General features: G+C 42.6%; 1 protein-coding gene across 13 annotated transcripts in view; it reads right to left on the bottom strand.

Annotated features, from left to right (window-relative positions):
- neo1a (neogenin 1a) overlaps window positions 1-21,305 on the bottom strand; it is a 162,251-nt gene extending 140,946 nt beyond the window's left edge. For 9 of the 13 annotated variants that reach the window (XM_004557994.6, XM_004558002.5, XM_076884767.1 and 6 more), the window contains exon 1: window positions 20,674-21,304. In XM_004557994.6, coding sequence (XP_004558051.3) covers window positions 20,674-20,764 — 91 coding nt within the window. In that variant the 5' untranslated portion in view covers window positions 20,765-21,304. Of the gene's footprint in view, window positions 1-20,673 lie in introns of all 13 variants that reach the window. The other 4 variants (XM_076884798.1, XM_076884802.1, XM_004557998.6 and 1 more) reach the window with 2 other exon arrangements.
- Between the last annotated feature and the right edge of the window lie 465 nt (window positions 21,306-21,770).

Below are 21,770 nucleotides of genomic sequence, written 5' to 3'. Positions count from 1 at the left end.
AAGCCCAGTTTATGGTGTTGTGTTTGGTTACATCTTTGAAAGGAAATATAGCACCTGTCAACAGAGACACTCAATACACATCATGTCTGAGTGACAATTTCAGAAACCCATAAATGCAGCCACTAAATGCGGGGATGCTGCTGTCACAGTACGCTAAATAGCAGACCATTCACCAGTCATCGCAAGGATAGAGCCCATCAGAGCATGCATAAACCAAGGAAACACCAATACCACGTTATCCGTTTACTGTTGGGCCATAACAATAAAATTTTAAGCTAAAAGAGATTTACATTCCTTGCGCAGCATCATCTCTTCTCATGCCTCTTTTAGCTTAGGTATGGACAGGTTTATCCTCTTCAATATGCCAAACAAATTGAGATAACCACTAGAGAAGAGTTTTTGGGAGGCCAGTACTGCCTCCACAGGAATTAATGTTACGACATAAAGCTACTGCACTAAACACACAAGTCCCATTTTCTTATTTTTTCACGGTGGGAGGATTTGTTTTTGCATTAGTGCCTTTTAAATGCAAAAATGCATTGAATGCATGTTATTATCCCCTATCATCCCATGAAAGCAATTACATGAGGAGTTATGTGCATGAGAGATCTATGCAATGTGGCAGCCATGCACATCACACACTGAATTAAATGCATTGACAAGTCTTAGGGTTCATATGCGCCATCAGCTCATGCTAAAAAACTAAGATTCAGCCAGATTAGCTTGCACAAAACTCTAGTGTGTAATGAGCGGCGTTTCTAGCAGAAGCAATACACACCCTACCCGCTCTCAACCCACTCTGCACATACATCGGTTAAGCTGGTATACACTTTGCCCTTAAGTTTAATTATTGTCCATTTATTAGGGGGAATGCAGCCAAAATGAAAGCTGCAGTTGTACAGCAGCATCTAATCTCACTGTGCCATAAACATTTTACCAATTCAACACAAGGTAGTTAGCAACATTGGTTCTTCTAGTTTAGTTTTTTTTTTTTTTTTTTTAATGGTGGTTCGCAAACTGTGAAAAGTTGAATTACACACACAAATACTCCTGTAGCTAACAATTTATTTATTATTTAACCCATAAATCTTAACCATCCCCTACCGTGGCTCTGTTTTTTAAAAAAAACAACCATTAAAAAAAAAAAAGAACTTGCTGACTCTATAGTCTAAATTTAAAAAACAAATCCCATCAGAATAAAATGTAGTATGCATAATAAATGTTTTAGAAAAGCTTCTGTAATACCTGGTAAAATGGGGAAACACAATGAATGATTATTTGGTGAGATGTCAGTTTTGGCCTAACAATGAAGAGGACAAATAAATGAGCTGATTGACAAACTATTAAACATACCTGACAATGAAGCAGATCCTGATTCACTCCAGGCTGCTGACTGCTGATCATCTACTGATTGTGTATTACGGTTTGGGCTATTGTGTGCTGTTTTTTCCTTTTTTTTTCCTCTTTTGTGCGACTCCTACAATTCTAGATTCAGATAAAACTGATGATAAGCATCAGGCTTGTGTTTTAGAGGCTGTTATCTTGGATCGGATGATAAGTGCGATGCGAAAAGTGACAATCAAACAGCAAATAATATTAATAAAACACGCCTTTTACCACTGTGCTTGCAGATGAGTGTTAACAATAGCTTGTATGTGCCGTTTCATCCTCAGTGTCTTTGCAGAATTTGTGTGATATTCATTTGTCACCGTCTGTGGGCTTCTGTCAGGAGAAACAAAACCAGGCTAATGTCCTCATCTAAACCCCAATAACATGAACCGCTACAAAAAGGGGAAAGCAAAGACACGCAACTATTCAACAGTGGTCTTTCTCAAGCAGGTGGGTGTGCCTGTCTGATTATGACTGTTTGGGTGCTGCAGGCTGTGTGGCCAGCACCATGTAAGATGTGTGCACACCTGCCGTGGCTTCTGGGTAGCGGGCTTGCAGCCGAAACGGTGGGGGGACAGGGGGGAAGGGGAGAGTAGGACAGGATGGAGGTAGGGAAAGAGGGGTAGACGCCTTAAGGGCCAATACTGGGGGGAGGGGAAGAGGAAAGCAAAAAGAACTAGAAAGATGTATCCATTATTAATGGTAGTTTGGTGTACGGAGAAAGAGATCTAATGTGGCTGTCAAGGTTGTAGCGCGTGCATAATCGACAAGGACGGATTCTCTCAGAGTGCCTCTTACGTCTTCCTCATTGCACAGTCTCCTGTGCGCACCATCTTTCCCCCTCTCGCACTACATCCCCCCACTGTTTCTCACGAAACAAATGTATTGATTAGATTTTCCTCGCACAACAGGTTGCACAGAAAAGCCTCGCAAAACGAAATTAGCCAGTGTTACATTAGGAGACGAGGATTGTTTGATGAAGCGATTTGATGAAACGAAGATGAAGATAATGAATTGGGAGCGTCACTGGTAAGGTTTCCAATAAAAAAAAAAAAACCATTTTTTTCAAATAAACATCTGATTCCATTGTGCGTCTACTCACGCAGCCTCCACATTAACACAGTGATCTTTACATCCGACACAAATGAAACTGCATTCCTTTCCAAACAGATATTTGGAAAGCAATGCCAGTTTTCCTCTGGGGGGGAAATAAGAACGGTTACTGTCAAATATTTTCACACTGAGCGCAGTCTTTAAGAAATAAGGTGCTAATGAAAAATCAGTGCCAGAAATGTCCAATGATACATTTTTTCCAAGCAATTTTTCACAGCCTTACTATGATGCTGGCATCTGTCTGACTGTTTATGTGTGAGACTTCTTTCTCTCCACCCCCCCCCCCCCCCATCAATTCCTCTCATTTCCTACAACCAATCTGCTGTGGGGTTTGATTTTTAATGCGAGATCGCTTATGCCTCACTGCCTGGTGAGAGGGAAGAAGCAGAGCGAGTTGGGAACAATGGAAATCAGAAAATGCAAAATGGTCCTTAATAAAGGACGGAACGTACCTTGGGGTACTGGGAGAACCAAGTGAACCACAACTGCAAAATGCCACATTGAAATAAAATGAGACGCCACGGATATTTTACAACTAATGCCTGGGTTGCAGGTACGTGGCTTAATACCAGCTGGGCCGGGCCAAATAACTATGCCACCATGACAAATCTAACACAATTACACACATCAAGGTGTCGGGGGGGATGACAGAGAATGATGAAGCAACATCAAACACTGTGCTGATAGATAGAAAGCAGAGAAGAGAGGTTGGAGCAGGGGGGAGGTAGGGTGCTAGAAGGAGGAGGAGGGTGAGGCCGTTATTGATTGCACCGCCTGCGTTTGTGTTGTGGAAGGAGGATGACGAGGAAGGGAGGGTGGCGCCAGTCAACTAAAGAAGTGAGGGGCAGAGTTCGCCCTACGGGCATCGGTTAAAGACGTGTGCCCCCCAGAGAACACACCGACTAGCCTCCATTGAGCTGCCCATTGGTCACGCTGAATATTTGATTGACACACACACACACACACACAGTCAGTTACTACTACTACTGACACCCCATCCAACCCATCCCCCTCAAATAAACACAACAATGTATCCAGGGCTGATTGAAATTCAAACGCAGGCCTTGACGCCACAGGCACAGACAGCGATGGGCGGAAAGGGGGGTGGCAGTTGTGGCTCACTAGGGTCCTATCAAAGACAGATGCTAAATCACTTAACAACCCCTAAATTACTTGCTTGCAAATCTGCTGGGATAGGGGGAACCTAACAGTGTGTGGACATGGTGTGAATGAGTAACCACTACAATGGGGCTCTACTGCAACAAAAGGAAGACAGCCAGACCGGAGCATATAGCTTTACAAGGCACAATACAAAGGGGAAAAAAAGCCTGCACTCAGTAGGGCTACCCCACTTCCCATCACCTGAATGTTCAAAATCAATTTATCAGAAATGAGAGCAGGGGCACCTGCTGACAGACAATACCATGTGGGCATCTCATTTTCACTGAGGGAGGCTTTGCTGCAGGATTTATCACCTCTGATCTCATTTCCCTTTCATATGCTAGTAAATCCCAGGTAAGGCAGACGTTCGGGATGATACAGGGAGCGTGGCCAGCCTGCTCAGATTGGACTCTTGGAATTAATCGGGGAAAATCCTCAATACTAACCTGCTTAGCTGTCACTTAATCTAGGGGTAAAGCAAATATCAATTATGCCGAGCACAAAAAGTGGGCCAGAGAGCCGCACATTCTTTACCCAACAATGAAACCAAAATGGCCATTTAGAAACTGGTTTATTTGATTCTTGGTTTACAATTACCTTAGTGCATAGCCAATGTTCACGGAAAGAAAAGGCTAATGGCTAAAAGTGCGCGTGCTGACACACACACAACACAGACACACACACGCTGAATTTTGTCTCTTGAGCGGCAGGACTGGTAGGAGGCATAACCTCAATCCCTACTACATTACCAATCTCCCCTGAATACAGATCAGCCTAAATACGCTTATGGTCTACACTCAAGGACAAAACAACTTTCCCCAGGAGGGCTTCTCAGGTGACAACTTAAGTAATGCTGTCTGGGTGAGAGTCATGGCTGCCTTCCACAGAGAAAAAACAAGGATGTTGCAGCCAGATGAGCTTAGGAAATCATAAGCAAGCTGAAAGTGGGGAGTGATTGTTTTCACACAGCACATGAGGTACCAAGTGCTGACACGTCTGCTCTCTCCTATGCACTACTTTTTATTATTTTTTCTCCATTGCTCGTGTATGTGCACATGTAAGCAATACCAGGCAACATTAGGCAGTCATGGGTCCGAGCTGTGAGGTCCCATTTCACACAAACTGGGTCAGTTAGGACGTGACCACAACAGCCCAAAATGATCTAAAGATAATAAATAAATAAATGAAACTATGCTGAAATGAAATACCGCCTCATTAGCTGCTTGTTCGACCACACCTACTGTATGCTACCTTTGAGTTATTTTTGTCCAACAAAGGGGGGGGGGGGGAAAGTCTGCTTTCATCACCCAACCTAGTTTGGTCAATTAGGAACACAATGAGCATCCTGCACGCTTCTGTGTGAGTACAGTTCATTTCCTGCCTTTATTGTTACAAGTGCTGGGCTCATTCAAAAGTGGATGAAATCGGGGAGGCCCAGGCACTATTTACTCAGCAGGGAGAGTCATGAGTCCCTGGCTTCCTAATGGCTTCCTGCATTTCACACAATTGTTTCCCCTCAGGAAATCTTATCAATACAGATCGCAGATGCACTGACCAGCCACAACCACAACACATGGATACTGCGCTTTAAGTACCTTTGAATGGGTAGGACGACTGTTTGGTTTCCTTTAACTACAACATGTTAAAGAATCTATATGAATTTAACTTTAAAACAGCTCTGTGAAGAGAGTAAGCATTAAAGGCATGCAAAAGCACAAGTCTTCTGTTATGTTTAAATAAATACATTTTGCAGGATGGCAACAAAAGCACAACACTCATAGCATATCCTCAATATAAAAGTATAGAAAATGGGTGTTTTAAAGCAGCGGTCCCCAACCTTTTTTGCGCCACGGACCGGTTTATGCCCGACAATATTTTCACGGACCAGCCTTTAAGGTGTCGCGGATAGATACAACAAAATAAAACTAGTACCGGTACCGAAAAAAAGAAGATTTATTCATAACACACATGAAAAGACCCAGGAAAACAGAGTTAACGATAAAAACGACAACAAAAAACCCTGAAAACCATACATTTCACACCTGAGCCTCTACTCTCGCGGCCCGGTACCAAACGACTCACGGACCGGTACCGGTCCGAGGCCCAGGGATTGGGGACCGCTGTTTTAAAGCATTATAAACACAGATGCTTATTTCTTACATGATGTTAGGAAATATGCATCTAGACCAGCAAACCCAAGTCCTGAAATAAATCCCGCACAGTCTACTAACAGGTGCCTGTTAGTAGACTCGGAAGGTGTTATATACCAAGTTGTAAGTATATATAAAGTAAGGCAGTTTTAAAAAGAAAAATCCTGAAGGAAATGATCTTTCTAGCCAAAAATATGCAATCTGTGCTGCTTAGTAAGACAAATTAGTCACGTGATAAATTGTACCATGTAGCTAATCATTTTACTTTTCAGCGAGACTAGCTGTTCCCTCCGTTTCTAGCCTCAGTGATAACCTATGGAAAATCCATCCAAGTCTTATTTCCATATTAGGTGCATACAAATGAAATTTACATCGATCTGCTAACTTGAACTCTTGATAGAAACCAATAAATGAATTTTCCAAAATGTCAGTATGTGCTTTTAAAGGCAAATTAAATACCTAGCTAATTTGATGAAACACAAGCGCAAGACGAAAACAAAAGAAGACCCAGCTGCAGATTTGTTCAAGATTTCCCAGTTATTGGGATATACAGTAGCAGAGAGGCCTTTGTAATACCATCATATAACCAGCAGCTGTATTTCAGATGTCACACATGAGAAGGGGTTAAGCTTCTACAGCATGCACATGAACCACAGGTATTTGTGGAACTAGCAGAAACACAGCCCATAAAATCTACACTCAACCTCTGTGCAGCACGCAAGGAATGTTCTCTGAGCGCTTCACTATCAGCGCTGAGCCAACAGAGACTATCCTCGCCCCTGCTTTAAAGCCGATGTGGAAGAACGGGAAAATGGGAATGGGGCAGTAACAGTGAACCAAACGACTAGATATGAGGTGAGCTACTTTTGTTCTCATTAGAAATTAATTGCCAGTGTTGACAGTGGTTGGGGCCGAGAGTCACTAGGCATCCAATGCACTGCCCCATGGGGAGCACTTGAACCCCTGACCCCCCCACCATGGTTGTTTGGGGCCAGAAGGGGTGCGTGACATGGCCCTGGCCCGGAGACACTGCCCCGCCAGGCTGGGAATGCAGTGGCACTGTAGGGGGAACAGGAGAGGGACAAAGAAGGGAAAGAGGGGCTCCATTGATTCAGGGTTGATTGGGTTAGAGAGCTTCATTATTAAGTCCCCTGTCACTCTGCAACAAAAAGCTCCCCACAGGCTAGCAGTGGCTAATAAAACCACTACCTTTTATAACTCGAGACCACTTCTGACATCTTCTTTTGAAGAGAAATGGAAACGTGCCACTTTGTCCCCAGCTTAAAAAAAAAAAAAAAAAATTAAAAAAAATTCACATCTTCCAGCTGAATGAACTGTTGGCTTCATAGCACTGAACATACAGTGGGGCAAAAAAGTATTTAGTCAGCCACCGATTGTGCAAGTTCCCCCACTTAAAATGATGACAGAGGTCAGTAATTTGCACCAGAGGTACACTTCAACTGTGAGAGACAGAATGTGAAAAAAAAATCCATGAATCCACATGGTAGGATTTGTAAAGAATTTATTCATAAATTAGGGTGGAAAATAAGTATTTGGTCACCTCAAACATGGAAAATCTCTGGCTCCCACAGACCTGTAACGTCTTCTGTAAGAAGCTTTTCTGTCCCCCACTCGTTACCTGTATGAATGGCACCTGTTTGAACTCATCATCTGTATAAAAGACACCTGTCCACAGCCTCAAACAGTCAGACTCCAAACTCCGCCATGGCCAAGACCAAAGAGCTTTCGAAGGACACCAGGAAAAGTATTGTAGACCTGCACCAGACTGGGAAGAGTGAATCTACAATAGGCAAGCAGCTTGGTGTGAAAAAATCAACTGTGGGAGCAATCATCAGAAAATGGAAGACATACAAGACCACTGATAATCTCCCTCGATCTGGGGCTCCACGCAAGATCTCATCCCGTGGGGTCAAAATGATCATGAGAACGGTGAGCAAAGATCCCAGAACCACACGGGGGGACCTGGTGAATGACCTGCAGAGAGCTGGGACCAAAGTAACAAAGGTCACCATCAGTAACACACTACAACGGCAGGGAATCAAATCCCGCAGTGCCAGACGTGTTCCGCTGCTGAAGCCAGTGCATGTCCAGGCCCGTCTGAAGTTTGCCAGAGAGCACATGGATGATACAGCAGAGGATTGGGAGAATGTCATGTGGTCAGATGAAACCAAAGTAGAACTTTTTGGTATAAACTCAACTCGTCGTGTTTGGAGGAAGAAGAATACTGAGTTGCATCCCAAGAACACCATACCTACTGTGAAGCATGGGGGTGGAAACATCATGCTATGGGGCTGTTTTTCTGCCAAGGGGACAGGACGACTGATCCGTGTTAAGGACAGAATGAATGGGGCCATGTATCGTGAGATTTTGAGCCAAAACCTCCTTCCATCAGTGAGAACTTTGAAGATGAAACGAGGCTGGGTCTTCCAACATGACAATGATCCAAAACACACCGCCCGGGCAACAAAGGAGTGGCTCCGTAAGAAGCATTTGAAAGTCCTGGAGTGGCCTAGCCAGTCTCCAGACCTCAACCCCATAGAAAATCGGTGGCGGGAGTTGAAAGTCCGTGTTGCTTGGCGACAGCCCCAAAACATCACTGCTCTCGAGAAGATCTGCATGGAGGAATGGGCCAAAATACCAGCTACTGTGTGTGCAAACCTGGTAAAGACCTATAGTAAACGTTTGACCTCTGTTATTGCCAACAAAGGTTATGTTACAAAGTATTGAGTTGTATTTTTGTTATTGACCAAATACTTATTTTCCACCCTGATTTACGAATAAATTCTTTACAAATCCTACCATGTGGATTCATGGATTTTTTTTTCACATTCTGTCTCTCACAGTTGAAGTGTACCTCTGGTGCAAATTACTGACCTCTGTCATCATTTTAAGTGGGGGAACTTGCACAATCGGTGGCTGACTAAATACTTTTTTGCCCCACTGTAGACTGGTGAGAGATGCCAAAGCCATCTTGAATTAAGCTCCTTTCACACCTGCTTAATTAGATAATCTTGGGTGAATTTTCATTTAGACTTGCTACACTTCACTACAATATTATAAGCCATATGGCAGAAACAGACTGCAGGACATATTTTAGGATCTTGCTCCGAGTGCATTTGTGTGTATGTGTGCTCTTTGAGCAAATTTGTTGAGCAGGTGTCCAGAAAGCTTGAGTGACATGCTTATGCACTCAGGTAAATGAAGTATGCAAGCAGAAAAAGCATTTCTGCTTTCTCCCAAGCGACTAATAATCAATTCAAGCACTTGGGTTGTTGGTAGCTAGGGAAAGGTTATACAAGAACATGCTGTCCTTCACAGGAGAAATACAAACATCTCCGCCCTTAATTAAGGTTGTTACATACTTTGAATCCTTTTGTTGTGTAAAGACAATGACTAACAAAGGGAGCTTCGTGTTTTGCTGGCTGTGACTTCACTCATCAATGCAGTGCCTGTATTTGTTCATAACAGTCAAATATAATTCTCTGCATTAACACCACCTCATTACTATTAAAACTGCATCTTTATGCATCCACTCTACACCATACTGACAATTCACATTATTGCCCTAAAAGAAAAAAAAAAAAGTATCCTTTTTTTAAATTTCATCCCAATAACTGCTGCACTCTTTGTAGCCCAAAAACAGTTGAATATGGGTTGAAAGAGGGGGGGGGAAAAAACAATTATCATGCGCCCAAAACATGTCGGGCACCTCATCCTAGCATGATTGAAAAGGGGGGAGTAAATGAACAGACAAGTTTAACCGTAGTCATTAATGTTCATCTCCCTGTGTTCTTGATGGGAAACCTCATTAAGAATCTGTTGGTAGCATCTGGCTTGCTATCCCACCCCATTACTGCCCCACCATGCCAAAACCTCTGCCATCGGCCCTTCCGCTCATCCCCCCACTCCAACCACCTCCCTCGTGTCTCGTATGACATCTGTGTCTCGGGGTCCTGTGATGGAATGCTGCTCGCCTGCTATTCCTCTGCAGGTGCTCCCTGCTGGCTGCTCTCCACTATGCAGCCACACTGGTGCAGCGTGCTGTGACCTGCCACAGGCTGAAGAATAAAAAAGGGGGGGGGGGGTATGGGGTGGGTTCAAAGTTCAAGGGACAGTGTTTAAGGAAAAACTGATGCAGCTGCTTTCCATCACTGCTCTTTGGGTACACTTGAAGCTGGGCAGAAATCCTCACCTCCCCGCTCGTCCTAACAAAGCTCATCCTCCTCCTTCTCCACCATTTCAGACAGAGGAAGGTCACATCTGTATTTAGACAGCTCAAGAGACTGTGTCGCCCCAGATGCTGCTCTCAGGTTCTACATGGCTTAATCCAACAGTGAATGAAGCCCTGTTGTGCTGTATGTGAGGATGAGCGGAGTCATTCTAGCATTAGGCCAAATAGAGGCTAAATGCTCTGACCATAGGAGTTAGATGTGGGCGATATAGCCTCAAAATTATACAGTGATATTTCAAGAAATTTCCCTGGAAATTTTAAATAAATGCTTAACACCATAATTTAACATTAACCAAAGTAATTTAACCTTCTAAATTAACAATGTTACGCAACAAAACTGAAAAAAATAAATAAATAAAATAAAAAAAATTACAACAACAGCCGCCTCAAGGCACTTTATATGTTAAGATAAAGAACCTACAATAATATGGAGAAAACCCCAACAGTTATACAACTCCCTATGAGCAAGCATTTGGTGACGGTGAGGAGGAGAAACTCCCTTTTAACTGGAAGAAACCTGTTGCAGAACCAGGCTCAGGGAGGGGGAGCCATCTCCCATGACCGGTTGGGGTTGAGGGGAGGAAGAAAGGATGAAAGACACGCGAGTAATTTCCATCCACTATTTGGTCTTCCCGTCATATGGAGCACAACTAGCAAGTACTCCAGCAACACATGCTGCTAGCATCTCCTTTTTAGTCGGCTGGCTGTACTGAAAGGTGAGCTTTTGCTTGAAGTCATTAACCCTTTAAGACCTACTGTAGAACCAAGTCCGCCAGAGCTTATATTATATTTTTACATGCTGTAGTGCCATTTCTGTGAGCATTTCAAGTTTATATACATCAATACAACCATTATAGCCCAAATTTTAATAATATGTATGCATTAAGTGCATAGTAATTACATAAATTGCAAAAAAGTGCAATAAACTACAAAAAAATTTGAAAATCATTTTGTTTTTTTAACATATATTTCTAGTTAGAGAAATTTAAGAGTTACAAACAGCTGATCGGATTGGCAAAGCGTGTTTCTGGAATATTATGTTTTTGTTGCTGCAAGTGCTTTTTATGCAGTTTTTGCAAAGCTATATGTGGAAGGAAACTGTGACCTAGGACAAGCTGATGGCATAAGATGTAAGTACAAGTCCTCCGGCGTGCCCGCTCCGACCGGCTTTAAAGGGTTAAAGACATTTGCGGTTTCCAACTTTTACTAAAATCATTATTGATTTTTATTGGAGGCTGACAGGGCTCTTCCTCTCAGACATGCCTGGGCTCGTCTCTTGAGCTCTAGAGAAGGTAAACAAATGGCGTTGCTATAGCAGTGACACAGCACCACAAGTCTGCCTCCAGTTCCTGCAGTGGAAAAAATGCTTCTGTAGAAATGTGCAGTTACTTCATTTCCTCTCAGTAAAATAACATACTCCATCTTTTATATCACAACCAGTCATTTATTTTAAAAATTCCCTTATAATTACTCAAATTTGTCTTGCTACAAAAATCACAAATAATGAATACCTTTTTAAGAGTTCCTGTTCTCTATTTTTTTTTTAAAAGGAGCACGTCACATTTTGGGGCAGACATTTTGATCAAATGTATTCATCTCCCCTGTACTCTAAATCAAATTTCAGGATGTAATTAGCATTTTGATTGGAAAGCTCAAGCTCTGTGTTACTTAGAGCTCTGCGTTTCTAACATACAGTAGAAATGCCATCATGTTTCAAATAAGTGCCGCAGAGAGACACATTTATTCAACTGTGAAAGGCCAAAAAAGCAGAAAAGAGACAGCCAATTCCATTACATCATGGCAGCGTATTAAAAAGGCTTAAAGCAGCAATTTCACCATTTCAGCTGTCACTCTTGACCTCTGTTAGCTTCAGATGAGCTCAGAGTTGAGAAGGAACTGGCTCCAATAACATGGTGAGAAGCCACTGCAGTCGGTAGAGCTCCACGCCAAAGGGGAGCTCCCAGTGGCACAAAGGAGCCTCTATCTAATGCTGAACTGTTCAAAGAATCGTTTCAGCTCACTCTGGCAGCAGAAACATTGGTTCATACCACCAGAATTTTTTCAGGGATCACCATAGCAGCAGGTAAAAATCAAAATAAAACCAGGGAGGTTGACTGGAGGGATTTCAAGAAGAAGAGGGACACTGGTTGATACATACACGACAAGTACATAACCCTCTCCTGGATCTACTCTAAAGCCTAAACTGTTTAAACTTAATGACTGAGACTCAACAATCCAGGAAGCTGATGTGCTTTACATGCCAAGACAGTTCCATGGAAAAGTACAGTGCAGGACAAAAGGGGAAAAAAAAAAAAAGGAAAAATGACACCGTCTTCTGTTCTCGCAGAAGCAGTAGCACACTAACACACCAAGTCCGCTTCAAAGTTAAGTGGTTTCAATAGATTTCTTAGAGAGAAAGAAGACAAACCAGTTCCCTGCTTGCAAAAAACCCACCAGGAAGGAGAAAATACAACTTCAAACAGAATTGTTCTGGCACATATTTACTATATTTGGCACAGCTCATTAACGACAGAAGAAAAACTTTCAGCGGGAGCTGTGCACCAATACTGAACTGGATTACAAGAGCTAACATAATAATAATCGACTCAATCACAATGTGACAGTAATCTGGTTTTCCAGAATAGCGCAACATTTTCAATCTTCAAAAAAAAAAAAAAAGACTAAAAATAAATCTTTTCCCAAACTCATTTTTAGAAATCAATGTTCTCTCACAAACCAAACCACACATCTACCAATGTCTTTACAATTCACCGCCACGAGCAAATCTGTAATTTTGTTCTAAACTAAACTTTCACAATAAAGAAAAAATAAAAAGAGTGTGGCAATCAATGCATCCGTCCATGATTATGTTTCTCGAATTAAGTGTCAATCTCACCGATCAGTGACGCCACAGTGGCAAAGTTATGTGAAAGCAGTCCCATTTATTCATTCTCTGTGAAAGTAGATGCAAATATCTGCTAGTTTTTGTCAAGCCGGGAAAGCTCTCTGAAGCTTGTTGATAAAACAGCTGTTCAACCCCAGATGGGTGGCATACGCCTATATACAAATACCCACCAAAACATACACACACATCCCACCAAGTCTAAAGCTGCCAAGAACCACGGCCGTGCACAAGACGAAGGCAGAAAGCTCCACTGAGCACAGCTCACAATCCTCTCTCTGTGACTGACTGCCCCCACACCCTTTCAACAAATGCCTTCATTCAGTCAATGTTCCTTTGACTGAATGAAGGCTGAGAGCCTCTCTGTGTACATGGGTGACTGATACCTTATAAGGGTATATGAAACCTCTCCAACATACAAGATCTGCTGAACTGGGCACCAGTGATATGAGCAGAGGAACATTGATTATGTTAAACACAACACTGTAGTTCAGCCCCAATCAAACACAATCCATTAGAGCAATCTCATGTTGGGATTAATGATTCAAATTGCATCAGCCATACTGCACGTTTATGATGAACAAAAATCATTATATTGGAGGAGCTGCATCGATTCTTGTTTGCCTGTAGTCGCTCTGAAGCACGAGCTACTTAACTACTGCACTACACCATGAACTACACCACCGAGAAGACTTTCAGGTTAATTCATCACACCCTGGATGTCCTCCAAAAGGACAGCAGAGAATAAATTCATGTCTGAGGACTGCGGGATGTTGGGACTCCAGCAGGTAGAGTGCACCCAAATGAAGGTTATTAATCCATCTTTCAAGAAAGAGTATTAGTCTCTCTTAATTTACAACCAGGACTGCTGCCAAGAATGAAACTCGACACCACACAGTTAGATTAAAAATATAAATGACACCAAATCAAATTCAAGATTCTTAGAAACAACGACTGACAGTATGAGAGTGGGTTAATCCAACCTCTGCAAGAAGGTGATGCCATCTAACATTTAACCCTATGTAGTAATAAGCACAACCCACGTGGATGTTCGAGTCTCGTCTGCTTGTTTTGCGTTCCACTTATACTTCAGATATCTGCTATTTTTCCATCCTATGTGCTTCCTTCTGAAAAGACTATTTTTTTAAATGTCCTTCACATGTAGTTGTTAAGAGATGCAACCGTGAGACTGCTTCAAGTGAAAGTCTCTGAATACAGAGACATCTTGCCATAGTTCTCGCAAACTCTTCTAACAGTGACTAGAAAAGCCTGGACAGGAACACTCAGATCTGCTTTTAAAGATTTAAACCACAACTGCTATTCCAGTTCTTTCAGCTTTATTACATTTTTCCAGTATTTACATAAAAATACAATAAATACAACCTTAAAGGATTTACAAAAGTTTTAGGGACAGGGAAATTTAAGCACTGTAAAAAAGAAAAAAAAAGAAAAAAAAAAAAGGTTTAAGAGATCTTATTTTAATAGGAAATGCCTGTAATATGCTCCCCGGGGCTGTAAAAACAGTTTTGTGTATAAGAGCCTTGCACTCATTAGCTGAGGCTCATCTGACAAGCACAGCTTGCATGTGTCATAATCCTATGCAGCTGCCACTACCGACAGGAGACACCACGACAGGAGCTCAGGGGAACCAAAATAGCAAAAGTTGGAGGAAAAATTTTTAGGTTAAAAAAGAAAACTTCTCGCTGGCCTGCTGTGCTTGTAAAAAGATTCCCCCGGAATCCTTCAAGGTTTTGCCTGAACACCAAACCAGGGGAAACTACTCCTTTGCTTGCCGTTCACTACTTAAATCTAACATCAGTACACACGTCCTTCCATTTGCTGCTGTCACGCTGCAGTTATAAAAGACGTGCACTGCATCGCAAGAGCTTGGCTCCTGTGATTTTACTGCATGCAGTGAACGACTGGACAATGCCACTCTGTCCCGAAGAACACAACCGGCTGGAACTGCAGTCGAGCAGGTCATAAATATTACAAAACATCCAAACGCAAGACTACAGCACGTTAGTGAGACAACTTTCACTTACAGGCCTAAGTGCTGCTCGGATAAACACTTCAATATATAAAAAGGGCCAAAATGATTCTTATTTGTATGCAGTTTATTTTTTGAATGAACATAAACTCTTTACACACAACAATAATATTCTAAATATCTGCAGTCAAACAAGAAAAATAAATGATCACAGGGTAAAGAAAAAAAAAGGGGGTGGTAAATTCTATCAAAAGGTTAATTTCTGCAGGATCTTCTGAAAAGACGCCTTTAAGATCGCTATGATGATTTTTCTTTGATTCTTATTTATTAGATTATTTTCAAGGTAGGCTAAACACAATCTGCAACTCTCCAAAAACAGACGTCCTGCTGAGCTGAAAACATCGTCAAGATCGTGGCCCATCGCAACAACGCAGCTCTTTCCAGCTTTTGGTCTTGAGCCAGTGATACTCGCTTGCACAAACCCCACAGCACACACAGTTGCCTTAAGTGCACTGAAGCACACTGACCAAGATGGGAAACCGGGCTCTTATTGACACATAGCCATAATTTCAGTCTCCTCTTCGTATGCTTCGCTCATACTGCTGCTATTTGAGGCAGCCTGAGGAAAATGAAAAAAAAACAAAAACCCTCCACTCTCCCAAAGGTCATTAAGCCGGAGCATCACTCAATCACAGAGGAACGGGGAAGCCTGGAGAGCCTGGCTGCAGCACAGTGAAGTAGAAATTTTGCATTCTGTTCTATTTTTAAAATAGACGTAAAAGGAAGCGTGAAAATGAGTGAGGCAAATATGTTTCCAGGAAGTCTCCAGTAAAGGATATAAATGCTGTTGATGTAATGTCCCTCAGGTTACCAAGTCTCAAAAGAGTCTTCACACAGGGCAGTATGGACAGCTTTATGGTCTCTAGACACTCGTCAGCCTCTTTAAAGTCCAAGCATTTTTTTCCCCCAGCTTTCTTTGTTTTGACATGAAAGGGTGAGCAGACACAAAGACGGCAGACGGTAGTCGAAGTGGAAAGGTGCACCGTCTGACATATTTTTAGGCACAGCAGGAGCATCTCTTGAGCCGAGAAGTTCAGCTCTAAGAAGGACGCACTTGATGTGAGCGCCTTTCTGTGAACTGACCAATCGTAATACACAATAGACTGGCTTTCAAAGAACTGAGAAACATGATGGTTGAAGACTCCAGAGACTTTATAAAGAAAAGGAAAATCTTCATTTTAAGCCCTTTATATATGAAACGACTCTAGAGTACAGTGACAGCATTAACATCATCATCCAACCAGCTTCTATGAACATGGGTCTCTTTAACATTCAAACAGCATGACGAATAAAGTTAACTTGAACGACAGCTGCTATGCCTCATATTGATAGAAAAATTGGCTTTTAATACCTTCAACATTGCTACACATCACTTCCCCCCCAAAATGCTAATGTTTATTTCTGCACTCCTCAAGGTAAAACCTCATTTTTATCTGCCTACTAAACTCAAAAAACAAGAAACTACATACACTACATATAACGTAGTATAGAGGAAAACTCAGAACCCTGATACAGGCCACTGAATGTCTAGGAGTAGGAGAAACTAGTGTTTCTCTGCAACACATCAACACAAGCAGCATTTCATCTTAGCAGGGGGGCAGCTACAGCTATATGCTTGCCTATGACCTGCTCGGGGTTTTAGACCATGATGCAAGTTTGGATTCGCTTCGCTCAAAGCAGCTCTGCTTCAGCAACACAGCAACCAGCAAGTCAGTCTAGTCTATGCCCCAAACGGAGACCAACAATGCCAGAGCAACAGCTCTTATGAACAATTAACAAGGAGGGGGAAATTTTCAAATTTAATAGAGTCTTAGTCTGATGGAGAAATCTTTCAAACTCACAACTGACACCGAGTTTTATATGGCAAGAAACTGGATCAAATGTGATAAGGATGCTCTACTTATTCTACATTCTTCTGATTCTCAATCTTGTAACTTCGGTCTACGCTGTAGGCAGTGTTTAAATATGAGCAATTTATGAGCTAATTAACAAACTTGGGAACCGTATGTGATGATATAAAAGACAATAACTATTGGTTAGCCACAGAAGGCTTGAGCATGTGTATGCCTGCCCGTGGAACAACTATAGAGTATAGACAGTATAAAAGATTGTCGCAGGTTCGTGACCTGAAAAGTAAAGTGTGTATATTTGACCTGCATTAATTTCGAAGGCCAGCAGGGGGCGACAGCTTGTGTTCGTACAGAAGTTTATTTGGAAAACATCCACTTGCTTTGTGACCTCAGTACACAGGTTCATGAAAAGGGCATCAAGTTTGTCTTGTAAATAATAATTTTATAATATTTGTAATATTTAAGTAATATTTGTGATTTATAAGGCGTTAGTCAATGAGGGCTCTTTTGTTTCACGAAACACCACATTTTCAACGGAGAAAATCCTGTTATAGATGTGTTATGATGGTACTTCACTAGCTATGGTGACATTACAGTGACTACACCCATCATTTATACGGTTTGCTAGAAACGACGACTACTTTTGTTGGTATTTCAGCTTTGACTGATCCTTGTAGTTTCTCTCTAGAGAGAGAAATGAGGACTTCTGTGGTAGCCGGGTTGGGTGTTTAAAATTTAGATTGTCCTCTCCAGCTTCAACCCATTCAACCAATCGGCATTTGATTTAAACACACCCATCGCTTATGAGCGGGCACTGTTAGCTCAGAGGGCTGCGTGAAATTCTGCCTCCCTAACCCTTCCAAAACTTTTCACGTAATGCTTCTCTCTGCAAAGGAGCAAAGAAACGCAAACAAATACCAACACTGGATCATAAATCGGCCTCCGGACAGCTGAAAGGGGGTGATTACACTTAGCCCAACTACCTAAAAGAAGCAACAGCAGCTGTTAAGCCATGCATTCAGAGAATATTGATCCACCCGTTCACGCTGCCAATTACATGTGATAAACTGCTGTCGCCGTTCTTAGCAAAAATCATTTCATTAACAGCTTTTTGTTTTATTGCCCCTGCAAACCTTGAACAAAAGGAATAAGACACAACCTGCCTGATGTTTTCAACTATGCCATAAGAGCAGCAACAAACTGAGCCCTCACATCAGTGGCAATTGCAGATCAGTAGCATAGCCTAATGGGGTGGTTTCATTAGTGAAGCAGATGAATCAAATACTTGGCCAAATGTGCAATTATCCGTATCTCTGCGGATGGAGGTCATTAGGACTTAGTATGAGCTATTGGAGCCCATAAATAAATGATCAGTAAACAGCACACTATGCAGCAGAGACAGCAGATGACTCTGCATCATGGCCCCTCTCAAATCATCACAATAGCATGTGGACCTGTGGAAAAGACTCAGTCCATTTTTGAGGTGAAGTTTGTGTAAATGGATAAAAGAGGACATTTTTGCACATTTTGTGAACAGATTAAAGAGCAGACGGAGGGTCATGCTTGAATTATTCTTGAAAATTCATGGATGATGATCCACCTTTAAGCCTTCCTTCTCTCCCCCCCACTCCCTAAAATGTCATTTAGGACCACCAGGGCGTTCCCAAACAACAAAACAAAGGTGGTAAATTATGTTCTTAGCAGCAGAGTCCAGAGAGAAGAACTTAAACGCGCAAAAGAAAAGAAAGGTTGTTTAGAAGGCTTGAGCAGCGTTGCATGTAAGATGGTATGTGAGGATAAAACCCTGGAGAGAGCAATGCGAGCGCAGAGGGTTGCCAAATGTTTACACATTTCAGCAAGTTATTTGCATTGTCCTGTGGGAGACAATCAGCACTCAGCTCCCTCCCAGCAGGATTACAGAGATAACCCCGAGATAAAGAAGAGCCTAAATGGATCTCCTCTAACTGGGACTTGTTTACCAAAAAAATCCCTTAAAACTTCTTGAGACATTTTCAAAGTTCCATCATAAGAGCTTCAGAGGAGAAAGGGCTAACAATAGCAGCAGTTTGTCTGAACCTTTACAGGTTTTTCCAACGTTACACAGCGAGTCCCGAAACCCAACGAGACAGACTCAAAACTCTTTTTTTTTTTAAGTTAAGACCACAACTCCGCCATCCTTGATAAAGATAAAAGTTGTGGCCACATTCAGGACCTCAAAGAAATGTGTTTTGGATAAACAGATATTTTCGGAGAAGGGGACCCCACAATTAGTAATTTGAAACTCTCCCTGCGTGTGGGTCCCAGTCCAATTCTCTGGAATCAATCAAAGCTCCCAAAGGAACTCCCTGGACCCCTTAATCTCCTGGTTTTATTACTTTCCAGACAGTCGGCCTGTTTCACCCTACCCCCATTTCTCTTTTGTACTGATCTCCAGCAAAGCCAAGGAGGGGCTTTTTTCCCCTCTCTATCTCCCCTTCCACTACTGCAGAGCTCTTTTCATGCAGGAAAGGGTCTTTCATCAGGCTCCACACGCAAGAGAGCCCAACAGCTAGCAGAGGCCCGTCTCTTCTCTCTTTCTTTGCACATTCATTCTTTTTAAGTGACAAACCACACAGCGTGCTTTCAAAAAAAAGAAAAAAACAAGGTGCACGGACCTTCTGTTTTGACACACAAAGGTATTTTTATTTGCATATCCTGAGAATTAACGGAGAAAATTGGGCCATGTTGCACAAGAGTCAGTTACTGCCACATTTTCTTTTGGTCCAGACCTCATGCTGCTGTGTTTGATAAGGTCTGCCAGCTTAAATGATAAAGATATGACTTTGTCACGATGGGGTATGCGATAAGGGCTGGAGCTGTGCACTCCAATGACTGCTGGAAAAACATTTTTCCTCATGACTCTCCAATTTATCTCAGGCACCGCTGGCTCCAAGTGCCAATAACAGACTGTGTGCTGGGTTTTTCTGAACCCCCCACCCCCTTACACACACACTCACTCTCATTATTCTAAGAACAAGAAATCACGCCCAGTATCGGTGAAATTGTGTGTGTGAGACAATACTACTAGTTGAAAGAACATATATTACCGACATGCACACACTGCAGTGCAGTGGCCGCACTTCAAAACAATTAACAGAAGCAAATGAATCGGGTCTGTTTATCCATCAGCAAAACATGTATTGACGCCCAGTAATGAGATGTCTGCTGGACTGATGATGCCAGCTTATTACCTGACAGTGAACACTAATGACCCTTTGCATAGTGTAAGTGTGCGCCCCCCCCCCCCCCGGAAATTCCATGACCACACACACACACCTTGTCTCACACAGATTGATGGATAGACTCCAACACACCAAGCAGAATCTGTTGCTTGGCCTTTGCAGGTTTATTGCACATAATTCAGAGACACGCTCATGAACACAACTACACCGCATGTCTGGCAATGGCTTGAAAGACAACCGGAGAAACCTATCAGCAGTTCTGCCTCAACAGCCTCCACGCAGACAAAAGGACGGAGTGTGAAAGCGTGTTGCTTTTGCTGCTCGGAAGAGGGGCTGGTCTCGGATTAAACAGTGTGCCTGTAGTGGAAAGTAGCCGACTTTTAAAGTTATCTAAATATGGAAGTGTGTCTGACCCGAACGCCGCAGAATTAGCTACCTAACCCCCTGTCTGATTTCCCCCCTTCCCGAGACATTCCGTGCGTTTTTCCATTCCAACTCCTCTAAGACAACCCAGGCAAGTTCCTCCAACCGAGGCACGAAGAAGCAGACACACAGCACAACTATTAGTGGGTTGCGGGCATTTACCTTTGTCAACATGCTTTGCAGCGGTGGTCTCCGTGTAGAGAAAGGTGAGACAGAGGAGAGAGAGGAGCGACAGAGCTCCCCGCTCGGCCATCACTTTTCACGAATAAATCTTTGCAGGCTTTAAGAACCCCGGAGAAGCTGTTTTTGTTTTTTAAATAAATAAATATATATAAATCCTTAAAATCCCCGTCCACCTCCTGTGAATGCACAAAGAGAAGAAGGAAAAAAAAGTTCAACGTCCTAAAATGTGCAGGAACATCCGGAGCCAGGTAGGCTACTTTTAAAACTGGCCGGATGAAACATGTAGCTGGAAGGAGAGAGCCGCAGGTTACACACTGTTTTCTCAACTTGATCGAGGCAGAGGTTGGGGAAGGGAAAAAACCACTGAAATCAATCCATTGCCACGGAGGCGCAGTCTCAGAAAGATTTGCGCACGACTCGGCACAGACGCGTCCACTATACCGCTCCCGACATTTGCCGAGCGCGCAAAAGACTAGAAAGAGCTCCGTTGGAGTAAAAGATAAGATCCAAGCCGAAGGAGAAATCTCTGCCGCGGCCAGCTCACTGATCGCGGACGGGACGTAAGAGGAGCAGCGTGTTGTAGGGCTGGATCTCCACGGGCTCCCCGGAAAACAGGGCGTGGAGTCTCACAGAGGTTTGGATCATGGGCCGCTTCTTTGCGCTCAGGCGAAAGCTAAAATATGGAGTGGGAGTGCAAAGCAGCGACAGCACCTCATTTCCGCTAGTGGTGTGCCATACCAAGTAAACGCAGCGCCAGTATTGACCCTTACTGATACTTTTAATTTATAAAGTTAGAAGGAGAGCAGTGTGCCATGATTTATGACACAAATCATCATCGATTTGCAAATATAATTAATGCTGAACACATTTTAAATACCATTAAATCACTGTGTTTTTACTTTCCACACTGACTAGTTAACACACCTTTCCGTTTTTCATGCATTTTAAAACTTTTGGAGACCAGGAGTGTTAAGGTTTCTGTTCCTAAAAGCACAACTTCTGTTGTTTAAATGTTTTATAGGCAATAAATAAAATAGACCTGACAGTCAACACAGAGGATCATGATGTTTTTAATG

Source organism: Maylandia zebra, linkage group LG1, assembly GCF_041146795.1.
Source record: "Maylandia zebra isolate NMK-2024a linkage group LG1, Mzebra_GT3a, whole genome shotgun sequence".
In the NCBI taxonomy this organism is placed as follows: Eukaryota; Metazoa; Chordata; class Actinopteri; order Cichliformes; family Cichlidae; genus Maylandia; species Maylandia zebra.
This window is presented reverse-complemented; position numbering and strand designations above follow the sequence as displayed.